At 40.5% G+C, this 14861-nt stretch overlaps 1 protein-coding gene across 4 annotated transcripts in view; it reads left to right on the forward strand.

Annotated features, from left to right (window-relative positions):
* Window positions 1–11547, forward strand: part of esrrb (estrogen-related receptor beta) — a 47910-nt gene extending 36363 nt beyond the window's left edge. For all 4 annotated transcript variants that reach the window (XM_076299982.1, XM_076299984.1, XM_076299985.1 and 1 more), the window contains 2 exons: window positions 8751–9020; window positions 11303–11547. In XM_076299982.1, coding sequence (XP_076156097.1) covers window positions 8751–9020; window positions 11303–11547 — 515 coding nt within the window. The remainder of the gene's footprint in view (window positions 1–8750; window positions 9021–11302) is intronic.
* Window positions 11548–14861: the final 3314 nt, after the last annotated feature.

Below are 14861 nucleotides of genomic sequence, written 5' to 3' on the forward strand. Positions count from 1 at the left end.
CTCAAGATTCTCAATTGGTTTTTTATTGCCCCCTTTTCTGGGACATCTGAAAAGATGCTTTGTGAGTGGCAATTTGCTGTGAAGAGGTTGCTTCCTGCTCTAATTAGTGATTGAGAGACGGGGGCAGTAGTGGCAGTGGCCTTTTAGCATGCCTTTATCGGCCCTTCCATTTAACCTTCTGAGAGACTAGCTCCTAGAGAAACACTATTTACTTGGATGAAGGTAAACACAGACCAGTCCCTAAACAATCCCTAATGCCTTCCTGCTATATTTATTACTATATCAATGTTCCATACATTTGTAGAGTGATTGAATATACCGCTATCCCCATTACGACTATACATCACCTGCTCCCATTGGAGTGAACTGGAGATGGGAGATTACTGTAACTATTGATCTATCGATCTATGTATTCAAAAATGTGTTTTCCAGGTGATTTAGTGCACTTCAAACACACACATCTCAAATCTGGGTGTTAGTCTATTAGCTATTTATTTTCTATAGCTGGAAACTGTAGTGAACTTTAGAACAAGCCTTCTCATTCACTCCAGCACCTGTCTGCACTGCTGATATTTATAACTCTTCCCACTTGAGGTCTGCTCTGGTGCAAATTAGGACAAAGGATGATGTCCCCAAGTCTGATTTATTGGCCTTTGTGTGAAAGGTTTGGACAACTGTAAAAAAAGTGTTTGTTTTTTTGTTTTTCATCATGATTTCATTGTGATTTCATTGTGTGCTGATAACCAACTTTAGCTCTTTCTCACAGACTTGAATGACTGTGTAAATTGAGGCAGGTTATGAAGTCTTGTTCGCCCAGAACTGAACTTCTCGGTACATGATACTGACAAAATTGTCACTATCTGGATTACAGTAATAACCAGCCTGAAGTTGGCTAGATGTCAAGTGTTCTAATGAGTGATCTCTTGAACGTTTACTGTAATATTCTTGTAGCTTGAACGTGCGTGCATCGCTCTTAAAAGAATAGTCCAAACCCAAAATAAACTAGGGTCTAACTTCCATTTGGGAACAAACATATTTTAATCTGAGGGGTTTTGAGCTAGACCATTATTTGCATTAGCAACTAAATTATAGTTCGTAGCTGCTATTTTTAAACCACTGACAAGGCTCAAAATAGCTTTTCACTTCGGTGGTAGTGTGGAGAAGGCCCCAATAGCCAAATCGCAAGTATTGTAAACTTTGAAAGTGTACAGAGAGGTTATAATAAGGACTGTTTATGAAGTCAGTGCATTAGCTCGTCTTTTGGTAGCTAAATATCAGTGTTTGACTTCTTGCAGAGCTGCGCAGATCTGTCTGGCTGATTGTGATGCATGTTTGTATTATAAAGTTCAAAACTCCTCCAAATAACATATTTTTGCTCCGAAATAGAAGTTTGAACTCGTTATCATCCATAAATAGACCCTAAGGTTAATTTTAGTCCAAACCATTCTATAGTATTTAAGTGGTGCTGTCCATTTAAACAGTGCTGAAATATCCCCCAAAGTGGTGCTATCAGTGTCATCACAGCTGCTTTTTTAACTTAATTGACTTAAACAAGATACACAGACATACAAATGATGTAAAAATGTATTATTACACTATTTTTAGTTTGTTTTATGACGTGTGAACATAACAGGCCCAGGCTACTCAAGACGTGCAAAATAATGCCTGCTATTTGCCACTTGTAAGTGTCCAACAGTGTGTGGTATTCTGCCTGCACAAGAGTGTTTTGAAGAATAAATTTGAATATGAGAAGGTAAGATAGTAAGGGAATTCATAAATGCTAAATTATGACTGATTTTGACTCAGCACAAGTCTTGTAGGCTAGGCCCTATGCTCTTTGCTCTGTTCTACTCTGCACATTTTATTTAGTGGAGCCTAATACAAAATTGGAATAGCTGAACAGTGTTTGTCTTACTTTTTTGTAGTAAAGACACTAAAGCAAAACAATACAATGGAACCGTCCTGTTCATGCTGTTATGTTTGTTATTGGGATGTTTTATGCCTGGTTAACTAAAGCTTGCTTCCAGCAGTGCTCAACATCACAAGGGGTTGCAGATAGAAATGGGTGTAAATACTTTTTTAGACTGCTGGGCTTTGAACCTGTCAGAATGCAAAAAGACAAGTAGATTGACTTTTTGATTGAGTTTTTTTTTTTTTGCTAAAAGAAGCAGCAATCCCTGGGCAAATATGAAATGTATTTCATAACTCTGAGTGCATTCATGTCACAGATAACCAGTGCATGACACTTGGCATCTCACAGTGTTTTGGGCGATATCAGCAACAGAAGCAAACAACGTTGACACTGCTAGAAAATCCAAAGCCTGTATGACACTGCTACTAAATGCCATTCGTGCTGAGGCACGAAAACAGCTCAGGGTTGTTGGAAAATAGCGTTAGCTCAAAACACCAATGGAATTAAGGATGTGTGCGACCGGACCTGTCCATGGACTACAAATGTGATGCATAATCCAATAACATCAGAAGATGGCTCGGTACTCTAAAGGACAAACAGCAAATTCTGGGCAGACCACCTCAGCTCACTGCCCAACAAACATCTTTCTAATCTGTTCCTGATTCATGACCTTATCTCCTTAGAATTACTTGTTTGATGAACCTCCAAAGTTGACTTGATAAACCTCTAAAGTTCGGAGCTGTGATTCCATCAGACTCATCAGTTTTTTCCGTCTCAGGGCATATCTTAATAACGTGACGTCACTACACCAACTCATGTGTACTCTATAGTCAACAGCAGGGGAAAGTACAATAAAACCTCAGGATCAGAAAGGATCACACAGACAAACCCAGGAGAAATGTACAGAGTAGAACAAAGGCCTTGACTTCATAGTTATTGATTTGCCTTTCACAAGATTGACAAAAACGACGTAGATTGAGCAGGGAATGATGATCACATCTGAAAGATTGTAGCTATGTTATTCCTTCCCTTAAGTAATACCTTTCTCTGTTTAGGATTGCTGGAGTGATTTGTATAAAAAGGACCACCAAACATATTTCCTTGATGTTCCATCACACCACCTGACTACTTATTCCCAAATACATTTACACTGTATTTATGCTGCTGTAAAATGGAATCAAATCAAGACAAGACTAAAATATTACCGTAACATCTTAACATAGTTTACATTAAATCAAGACAAGACTAATTGATAAACTATAACATCTTACTGTAACATAGTTTTATCCCATGAACACATTATATCGACCTAATCCACTATGTCTGTGTGACACTTGGCTAAACCTTTGAGGTGTACACATAAACCTCAGACATAATCCAAACAAATACACAAATTATGCTCCCACTTGCTTCATTTTTCTGCTCCTTTTTCATCTCTAATATGTATTTTTTTTTAGCATTTACAAGTGAAATCTCAATGTGTAGCTGTGGTTAGGAAACCTGGGCCTGGGCTCCCTGTTTAATCCCCTTGTAGTAGTGTGTGAATATTGCTGACAGATAAATGGGGATCTGAGCACATCTCACTAAACATAGACACCAACAGACAGGCCTTGGTGTTTTCAATTTGGCCCCGTGACAGGCCTCAGCGTCCATAGATAAAGATGGATAGCGTAATCAGGTGGTGTGGTGTGGTGGGGGCTGCACATAGTCAGAAGGTTTGTGAGGGAGGACAAAAGGTGAATAAGAGTCAAACATGCATTGTGGGCCAGTGCATGTACACACATGTGTGTGCATGTTGTATTTCTTGGCTTTGTGATCTAAATTTTAGAACCTCTGCTACTGGATTCCATGCTTGTTGTTATTGATATTTCATAAAATCGTCATATAATGCATATTTTCTCGGCTAAAATCGTCATATAATCCATATTTTCTCGGCACAGAGAGTTTCACTCAGCTGTCCACTGACAGTCCCCCTTCTTAGAGGGTCTGTGGTCAGACTGGTCAGCTATATAATGCTATATAATGACCAACTGGGGTTTGTGGCCCTCTTGGGAGAGTTAAAGGCACATGAGCATCAGGGTCATAGGGTCACACTGCCGTTAAATAAGGCTGTCGCTGTATTTAACATTATGAAACGTCCGATTGTTTACACTCCACAGCACAAATCACCCATTTCCATGGCAGGAGTGAAGGCTAATGAGGATAGCTCAAAGCTTGGAAAAAGACATACATTGAGAGAATGGTGAACAGGGAGAGCTCAGAAAAATATGAATTGAGAGAATGATTAATTTTCTATAATCTTTTAATTATCTTATCTTATCATTGTTGAAATACCTGAATGTGAATACACTAAATTAGGGTGTATATATATATTTTTAATGTCAAATTGACAATAAATGAAGTGCAAAAGTAAAGAAAGTCCCTATGGAAACATTTTCCACAATACCATAGATTCTCTTGCTCCTTGGCAAAATAGAACTAGAGCAAAGAACATTTAAGCCGTGTTGCAATCATTGTCTTTGACCCTTCTATGATCCCTGATCCCAGCCGTTAACATCTTCCCAACTTTTGAAGATTTTAAAGTGATAGTAAACCAAAATAGTTGGAGGTTTTTCATGTGATTCCCACAAAAGTTAGTAGACACATCTTTTGACAATGCTGACAAAATGGTCTTTCTTACATCATTTGTTTCATTTTCATATATCAGTCCGTTTAATTACACAAGCCAATCAAGTTTAATCAAAATGTTTGAGTATAGGAGATGTGTTTTGTCAACAGAATCTAATTGTCTCAAAGCCACATAAAGTGTATGTGCAATCTTTATGATTTTCTATAGATGATTCCCAAGTTATGTACTGACCAGATATTGGTGCTCTAACTAAACATTGTTTGATACATTTTCAAAAAAAGAAAATGAACCATTGAAAAACGTCAATCAAAATTCAGCAGCTTTATCTACAAAACTCTCCTCGGTCTCTCCCGGTCTCTTTGTATACTCTCACTTTTTCAGTCTCAGTGGGCTTAGGTTGGGACCTGCTTTTGCCACTGTAGCCAACAGTCACAAATACAACAATTCATGGATTCTGCAACACAAATCCTATATTTATTCTACACTTGTAAACTAATTGTAAATTGACATTTAAAAAAAAAGTAGACCATAGTTTTTTGCTGTTTTTACGTAATCAAATGTTGTATATGTCACTTTTAGACAAAATTGATTTTCCTTGGACCCGGTTATTGTCTCTTGCTTCTTATTATTTTTTTCTCCCCTTAAACTGTCCCAAACTACCCACAGCACTGCTGTAATGTTCAAGCTTTGGTTTTTGCTTGTGTCTCAAGATTAGTGTGGCCTATTGTTAAAATGTCATGTCAGTCTCTCAAGTAATTTGCTCTACTTTGCTTTCTTACAAAACAATGAATTGTAAAAAATATATTCGTCCACACAATCAAACTCTAAATTGTTCAATTGCACAGTGATAAGATTGTTCCTCTTGCGATCAAAGCGTTCAGTATGGTTCAACTTCAAACCCTGTTTTCTTCCATGCAAATCATAGAAATCCAGACTCCAGAGTCCAGGCTGCCACCTGCTTTATCCTCTGGCTGGCTCAAAAATCTCAAAACCTCTAACAATTTGATGTTTCAACATCTTCTGTAGGTAAATGTGCCATTCTCATCAGTCTCTTTCTGTTTCTCCAACTGCCTGATTACGGTTGAAATCCAAGGGTATACTGATGGGGGGGGGGCAGAGGGCTTTAGCATGCCATGTAATTACTGCTCTCTTTATGAGCACTGCTAATGGCCTTTTGGGAGAAGGGAAACAATAATAAATTAATGAAATAAGACCGTCTGCTCCATACAAATCAGCAGCGCTTAATTTCTGCTGTTCTGCTGGTGGAGGGAGTGATGATATGAAAACGCCCCCTTGATTAATCATGGAGGAGGGCAGGCGTTGTGGATGGAGTCATGGTCTGAATGAGAATGTGGACGTTTTGAGTTATGAACTGAACTCGGTTATGAACTTTTAAGTTTAGTTTAGCTAGTTAAATAATAGAGGGGATCGTCAGAGTCCAGGCGTTTATCTGCATAGTCTTTTCAGTCCATGTAGGGTTACAGTGCCTTCAATGGTCAGGTCGGTGAGGCCTACAGTATTTCCTCTAAAACAGCTAGCAGCTAGCAAAGCAGAGCATCTTGAAGGTGGCCAAGATATTGCACCAAAACAGACATAAACAAGGTCAAACATTGAAGCCACAAACAAACTCAAGTGAATGTACATAGACACAGGTTACAGGTCAAATGGCAATCAGGATAACGGGTTAGGCAGAGGTCTCATGAGGCACTGCTGTCAATGCTGTACAATCCTCATATTATAAAAATGTCAAACTGGTAAATGTTATGAAATGTGATAGATAAATAAACACATACTGCAGATAGATAGATAGATAGATAGATAGATAGATAGATCAAAGAAAATATACATATTGTGCATATTGGTATTTGAGACATACAGAGAGAGAGAGAGAGAGAGAGAGAGAGAGAGAGAGAGAGAAAGAGAGCGAGAGCATGTGCGTGTGTCTAGATGTACAGTCGGACCACAGGTCTGTTTGAGCTGTTCAATGGGGAAGTGATTTCATTATGGGATTACATGGAGTGAAAAGAAAGGGTGAGGGTAAATATAAAAGATCCTATTTGAAGCTAACCACAGCTAACCACAGCTCAGTTGTCTAAGTTGAGGGAGTAGTAGGGGAGAGGGAAATTAGTCTTCTTTCACATGGGCATATGGTGTTTGTGGAGAAAAAGCAGACTGGAGGGTACGCGAGCTCAGCAATTTTTACAGGTGCTCGACCAAAGAGCTTATAGATCTTTGTCAGGCATATGGTGTTTGTGGTCATCTGGTCGGATGCACTTATAGCTGAATTCTCTCTGCAGAGCATCACTTAGTGGTGGTGGCCGTTTGACCTACATGTGCCAATATAACACCAGAGTTTATGCTCCGATGGACCGGAGTGACCAGTGAACTACAGTGGAGTGCTTCACATTTAGTTCATGCTAGAAATACTTTTTTAATTACTTTTTGATTGAAAAATTGTTTTGGAATGTACTGTATTCTACAGTATAGCAGATTCAAATGGGGCAATTCCCTTTGGTCTTAGATAGAAGAGTATGGAAGTGTGGAGGTAGATTTCCTGGGTCTGGTCAGTGTGTGCAGATGTGTTTTAGGCAGCTGCCTTTGTGTTGTTTTCCCACTTCCCCCACCATTCTGGCCATATTGATTCCTTCTACAATGTGAAGGCCCTCGCACTCCGATCACAATCTGTTAATTAATGTATCCCTCCCGCAAAGTGTTCACCACTCAGATAAGGAAAATTGAACTCTGAGGTTCCCCTGTTCCCGTCTGTCTGTTGTCCTCCTCACCACGCCTTTGATTGCGCAAGCACACACACACGCACGCACGCAGGCACGCACACAGACACGCACGCACACACACACGCACTCAGGCACGCACGTACGCACGCACGCACGCACACACACTCACGCACACACACACACACTCACACACACACACACACACACACACAGAAATGTCATTCTGTCACGTGGAGATAAACATCAGCCCTTCAACTCTTTCTCAGTGAGATAATTTATAAAGTTTTTACTGTACCCCTGCCCCTGCGTTTGCCTTCAGACTCCTCCTCTGGCTTAAATACTGTAAGTGGGAACCCCATAGCAGGGGCAACAGTAAACGTATAAAAGCAATCATTTAGTATTATCAGATGCTTTTAAGATGGCCTTAAATCTGACCAAAATGGACGCCCAGGGGCCACAGGGTTTATCAACAGCAAATGGGTAGGGTAGAGACAAAATGGGCCCATATGAATGAGATGGTTATCTGCATGTTGCCGTCACACACAACAACAACTTTTGGTCAGGCCGACATGACCGCCAGGCTTTAGAGAAGTCTTTACGTTGACTTGTGTCAAAAGGAGTAGGAGTTAGTAATCGCTGTTTCATTAACTGTATTTGATGACAATTGTAATTTGAATGTCTCTGTGTTACACGTAATATGCTGTGGCACATTACATCCATGTGTGTTTTGTTCATCATGAACGAGTGAGATAGAGGAGGAGGAGAGAAAGAGACTGTGTAACTGGCAGTTAAAAGAGGGAGGGATGACAGTTGGTCCACCCCAAGGCCGATTTCAGAATGAGCCTTCCAAAACAAACTAGAGAGCATTGTAATATAATCTAAGCAAAATGAACATGATTATTGTGATAATCAATCTATGTGATGAAATGTAATAAAAAATACCAAGCTGTAACATGAACCTCTAAAACACACACACACACACACACACACACACACACACACACACACACACACACACACACACACACACACACACACACACACACACACACACTCAACACATCTCAACAAGACTGAAATTGTGTTGTAATACATATTTTGCTTGTTCATACTATGAAATTATCAGTGATTTTAAAAGATTGTAATTATTGTTGTTTTGTGTTGTTGGATTTACTGCATGTTTTTTTTATTATGGACGGGGTTTATTTGGAAAATTAAAAGTGGTCATGAATTCTTTGTAAACCTGTTCTACGCATATAGTTGCCAAAATGTGTAATTCAGACCTTCTATGCACTAGCAGTCCTCCAGCACCCCCCCCCCCAATAACAGACAAACACACACACACACACACACACACACACACAAACTCACACACACACATACACACTAACACATAGATACTGTAGAAATAAGCATCATAACAATTTCTCCCTCTCGGTCTCCCTGCCCCCCTCCCTGTGCCTTTGTGTTGCAGGCTTTTCCAGCCTGTCTCTGGGGGACCAGATGAGTCTGCTGCAGAGTGCCTGGATGGAGATCCTGATCCTGAGCATTGTGTTCCGCTCGCTGCCCTACGAGGACGAGCTGGTCTACGCCGAGGACTACGTGATGGATGAGGAGCACTCACGGCTGACAGGTCTGCTGGACCTCTACGTCTCCATCCTACAGTTGGTGCGCAAGTACAAGAAGCTCAAGGTGGAGAAGGAGGAGTTTGTCACCCTCAAGGCCATCGCACTCGCCAACTCAGGTAGTGTGTCAACGCAGCCAGGCCCTCATCAGCTGTGGAGCTATGGAGTAGCACATTTCTCTCCTGCACTATACCTTAGAGAAATCCTGCAACTAAAATCTTTCTTCTCTTTTTGTTCATTGTACTTACAACCCCCCCCCCCTTCTTCTTTTAAATGTAAGAGATATCTAGGTACAGTTCATACAGTGGATTGGTTAATGCGAAGTATGTACATACATACAATAGAATTATAAGATAATTATAGATTTTTTAAATCTAGCAGGATAAAGATTAAGACCATTTCCAAAAAAGTTTTCCTATAACAGAAATAATATTTAACAATTAATCGGAACAACTGGATGACTAAAAACAAACAAATACCATGTAATGAGCATGCAAAAAAATGCACACATCTCCCAAGTAATATGGATCTAATTTTAAGGTGCTTGTTTGAACTGTAGTTCAAATAAAGCATGAATGAGAGTGAAGAGAGAGAGAGAGAGAGAAAGAAAGAGAGAGTGTGTGCGTGCGTGTGCGTGCGTGTGCGTGTGTGTGTGCGTGCGTGGGTTTTGGGGGATGAGGGTGTACTGCTGAGCTTTTAATTGAATGCCACCCATCCCGTGGCATCCTCCATTCTGGTTCCTCTATCTCTATAAAGAGCCAGGGGACATGGCAGCCACGGGAGATAAATTTAGCATTTCATTAGTGGCACAGGGACTGTCAATAAAATGTGTTAAGTGGAATGGAATGAGTATCAGGGAGTGATGTGGCTCGTTTGTTCACTGGTTAGGGGGCACAGCAGCAATATCGACAGCTTGCTTTTCAGAAGGCAGCGCTTGTCCTTCTCTGATCAATGCCCGGCCCTGCCTTTGGACATTCCTGTCTCCTCTCTTTCTCTCTCTCTCTCTCTCTCTCTCTCTCTCTCTCTCTCTCGCTCTCTCTCTCTCTCCTACACACAAACACGGCTTCCTCTCCCCTCCCCCTCTTCTGTCTGAAAATAAAAAAAAATGCTGATGGTGCCTATTGCTCTCGGTTCTAATCGTGATCCTTTCCTAACAAAGGAGGTGTGATATGAGAAAGATGATAAAAGGCAAGCTGCAAAAATACAATGGAGACAGACGAAAGAGAGAGAGAGAGAGAGAGAGAGAGAGAGAGAGAGAGAGAGAGAGCAGGACGAAAGCCGTAGTGATCAGAAGTGAATGAGAGAGAGTCTGATGCTGGGGAGAGATGGCAAGAGACAGTGACAGTGACAGGTTCAAATGAGGCAGAATGTTCTAATCACCTGAACAAGGACTCTCTGAGATCGGCCTCCTGGGAGCGCCACTCTCTGTGTGCTGTGAAAATTCATAGTAATTGATTTTGTAATTAGCAGTTTATCAGCAGTATCGACGGGCTTCTCTGATGGATTGCAGGGAAATTGTTTCTTCATTTTTTTTTTTATAGCTTGTACAGGCCTCCCCCATTAATGTTTCATGTTTCACCTTCAAACACACATGCATGTAGACACACACACACACACACACACACACACATACACACACACACACACACACAAACACAAACACACACACACACACTCACACACACACACACACACACAGTGTATAGTACTGGAGAGAAATCATGCGACTAAAATGTTTCTTCTGTTTTTAGAAGCCTTTTGAATGTGAGAAATATCTTGTTCTCATAAATACATTTTGGGGAGAATTAGCAAGTGTGTATTCCCTTTTTACCATGAGGTGATTCAAATTTCAGTGCTGTTTTATAGATGTAAGGTTGGCTCTCTAGAGCAAGGCTGGCAGTCTCATGTCACACACATCAGAGGTCAAGCTCTTGAGTGTGTTCCCCAGCACATTATACACATTTTAACTACAGTACAGATTTCCGTATGTCTAGTAATAATTAAAGCTAATAATAATATAATAATAATATTTCAACATTACATTTTTTTACACACAAATCATTCTGTATTATCAGAATAGCTGACTCCACTGTATGACTGATTGATTCACTATAACTGGGGCAATTATATATATATATATTTATTATTTTCTTTCTCTATTATTGTGCTAAATGCTCTAAATGTAAAGCACTTTGTGCTGCATTCTGTGTATGAAAGGTGCTACACAAATAAATATTATTATTAGTATCATTATATTATTATTATTAAACATGCGGGGCACATTGTTAATTGGCTGTTAAAAGTCCAGCTTTAATGGAGTCCAGCTTTAACCGTATCAACCTGGCACCTTCCCTGTCTCAATGTTGCTCGCCTTTCTCTTTCTCCCTTGCTTAACTCTTAGACTCCATGCACATAGAAGACCTGGAGGCGGTGCAGAAGCTACAGGATTCGCTGCACGAGGCCCTGCAGGACTTTGAGAGCGGCCAGCACGCCGAGGACCCACGGCGAGCTGGGAAGCTGCTCATGACCCTTCCCCTCCTGCGGCAGACCGCCACCAAGGCAGTGCAGCATTTCTACAGCATCAAGGTGCAGGGCAAAGTGCCCATGCACAAACTCTTCCTGGAGATGCTGGAGGCTAAAGTCTGAGAGAGGAAGCGCATAGTCGCCGCGGCAACAGTGGTATTGGTGTGGCAACAGGAATCAGAAGGCAACAGTTCAACTGAGGGGTGCATGGGAGAGAGAGGGAGGGAGGCCACTGATAGACAAGCTGGATTTGGACTTGGATGTCCAGTGCATCCTTCTCTTCATCTCCCTTTGTTCCTCATTCTTTCTCCTTGACTCTATGTATCTGTCTTTTGGACCTGAGACATTTTAAAGAAAGAAAAAGAGAGAAGTAACTTGTGAGAACTGTTAAGTAAAATGAAAATGGGTCCCAACTATACATATGAAATGGAAAATTTAAAATATATAACAAATCCTAAATACTTGTACAGTAATGATTTTTGCTGTTGTGGTTTTTGGTTTTCTTTCTAGTCTATCCTGACCAATGTATGACAACAGATTATTCTTCTTCATTCTCTGTACTCAGAGTGGCTGTTACACCCTCAGTAATATGATTGGACATGTTTTATTTGTGTGTGTGTTCTTTCTCAAATGGAAAACCAAACGCTGTGTTTAATGATAAAAGGGAAGCGGGAACTCTAGCTAACATTACAAAGGACCTCCTCTTCTTATGTTCTCTGCTATGATACATATTTGGAAGCTTTGAAAACATTGTAAATATTAACTCGTTAGACTGAGCATACATGGCTGGGACAGAATGAAAATGGCTGATTCATTTCATTTTCCATTTTAAAACCACACAGCTCACCAATCGTCTAACAATCAAGTACATAAATGTAAAAAAGTAAATATCAGATTTTGTTACCTGATCACTTTTAAATATACCTCTGCTGTGCCGTGAACCTAACATAGTAAGCAGCACACTGGAAATGACATGTTAACAAAACTTGCATAGCAATTTAGTCCTTCTTTTTGTTTCATAGTAACTAGCAATAAAGAGATCTGTGGGCCATCTATGATCTCATAGCCCCATCTCTGCTTGTGTTCTATAACGCTAATATAAAAACAAATCTGTGACATTAACTTCAGTTTCTAAGCCGCCGTGGCAACGTGACAACATAGTCACCGGGTGCATTGTACATCTCCTTTCACTGTCATTGTCCTTTTCTCCCCCTCTTGTTGTTGTTGTTGATGATGTTGTTGTTGATGTTATCTTCTCCCATGTTTGGTCATGGTTATAGGTAGAGACTGCAATTCTAAACCAATACGCTTTTTGTCAAATTCAACAAATTAATTACTCCTCAAGGTCCTCGCGCTGCCCATTCTGGTTGCACCCATAAGGATAACAAACTCTTGGTTCCCAGTCCTGTAGAGGGGAAACAAAGTGGCTCACTTTGGATCACGAGCACAGAAGGAATGGGTGTGATTTGATTGGCTGTTGACTTCAATATCAACAAGCTTTGACCAAAATCAGGGACTGTACCTTCAAGGAAGTGCACTGGGAACCACATGTGTTTGGGGGAACCTGAGGGGGGAAAAAAGAGTAGATTTGGCAAAGTAACAGGAATATGACGCAAATACAGTGCGTTGTCTGGAGAAAAAAAAAGTTGAGAGAAGATCAGTGTGGCAGAAGCTGTTACTAAAACAAAGCCCATTTGTCAAACGTGCTATTTTGGGTCTCTCTAAGCCGAGGGTAGATGCTCCTCAAATAGAGAGCAAGGTGTCCAGCATCTGCGTGCCCCATTTTTAGAAGCAACACGGCCTTTTTATAGCACCGCCTCGGTTATATGGGTGCAGCCAATTCAAGGTGTAAGGCAGGTGCATGCTGGGGATTATTTTTAGCTTCTAGGATGCAGTGTTGGCCAGAGGGGGCAGTGGACTCATGCAGTGGGAGGGATGACCCCTATGTCTACACAACAGGCTTGTCATTTGTGAAACTAGGCACGATGATGACAAGTAGCCCTAAAACTAACTAATGACTTTCCCCCCCTCCCACTAAGGTCTTAGTGTGACAGTTAAAAACAGCTGACGTTACCCTCCAAATGGCATTGGAACGTCTTTCCCAGCGGTGTTCCAAGAGGTGTGGTGCAATAAGGCCTATGGGAGGCATGATGGGAGATGTAGTACTGTGCTGTAAATTTGTCATTGCTCAAATCTGCCTTTTAAAGAACACTAGAAAGCGAGGATGGTGTGTAATTTCATGTATTACCAATGTCATGTAAATTCATGTGAACTGTATATTGTGACAGTGTCATACTTTGATACTGGCACCACTAACATCAAAGCTGAAGGACAGGTGGTGGGTGTCATTGGTCTGGGAAACTCCTTATGCCCTCATTGGCTACTTAAAAGAGGTGGGCTGCATCCCTTCTTACCAAACTATCTAAACTTGAAGTGGCCATAGTCTTGGCTAAGAGTTCTACTGCACTTTACCCAGACGACATGGGACAACTGGGACCAATTCTGACTCTGAGTTTCGTGTCAGTGAGACAAAAACTAATATTCAGGCAGCATACAGTATAGCACCTGTTTAATCAAAGGCAATCTAAACCTCTGACTTCTGCATATCATATCTGCCTAAATTAACAACACCTTTCCCAAAATACAGTGTGTCTGAAATTGCATTGGGCTAACAATTCAATTTTTTTTTCCTGAAAACTATTTTGGCCCAGCACTATGGCAGGCAGTGGGCCCATCACACATGGCATGTCATTGAAAACAAAGTATAGTGTCCTGCAAACTACCTCATCTCTCATCCTAACAGCCATGACTGGTTCTTTGTGTCAATATCTGTTAACCTTTATCTGAGCCACTACTGTGATGTACCGGATTTATAAATACCTGCTGTCTGTGAAGTAATTTTGATGGCATTTTGCAGTAGCAATCAAGAACGTAACTGGTGGACGTGACCAGTTTACAAGTCATCTTCATACAGTGTTTGTGTGCATACACACTTTAAACTACCCTTCAAAAGTTTGGAATCACCCTAACAAGTTGGTGAAATATGAGAATTGTTCACTTTTAGCTTAGAAGTAACTCACCATGATTGATAACAAGACCAGCAATAATATTTTTCTTTTGATTACATAATGATCGTAATTTACCATTCTAATCATACTTGCATCTTATGGCAGCTGTGATTCCTGATACATGGACTTGACCATATTTTTGTAAGGAAATATAGCTCAGCCAACTTTTAGTATTTTTCTTTTGTAATTTATTTTATTTTATAAAATGTCTTCCATAGTCTGTGTTGTCACTTGTTGATGCAAAGTAAATTATGCAAAATATGTGAAGCATTTCCAGACTTTTGGAGGGCAGAATGTGTATGTGTATACGCTCACACAGTGTAATGTCAGAATTGGTCCCATGTCTAAAATATGGAGCAGAAAAGGGTT

This window comes from Alosa pseudoharengus, unplaced genomic scaffold, assembly GCF_046254945.1.
Source record: "Alosa pseudoharengus isolate Yale_2024_CS ecotype anadromous, Long Island Sound unplaced genomic scaffold, YU_APseudo_1.1 YU_APseudo_1.1_scf_22, whole genome shotgun sequence".
Lineage (NCBI taxonomy): Eukaryota > Metazoa > Chordata > Actinopteri > Clupeiformes > Clupeidae > Alosa > Alosa pseudoharengus.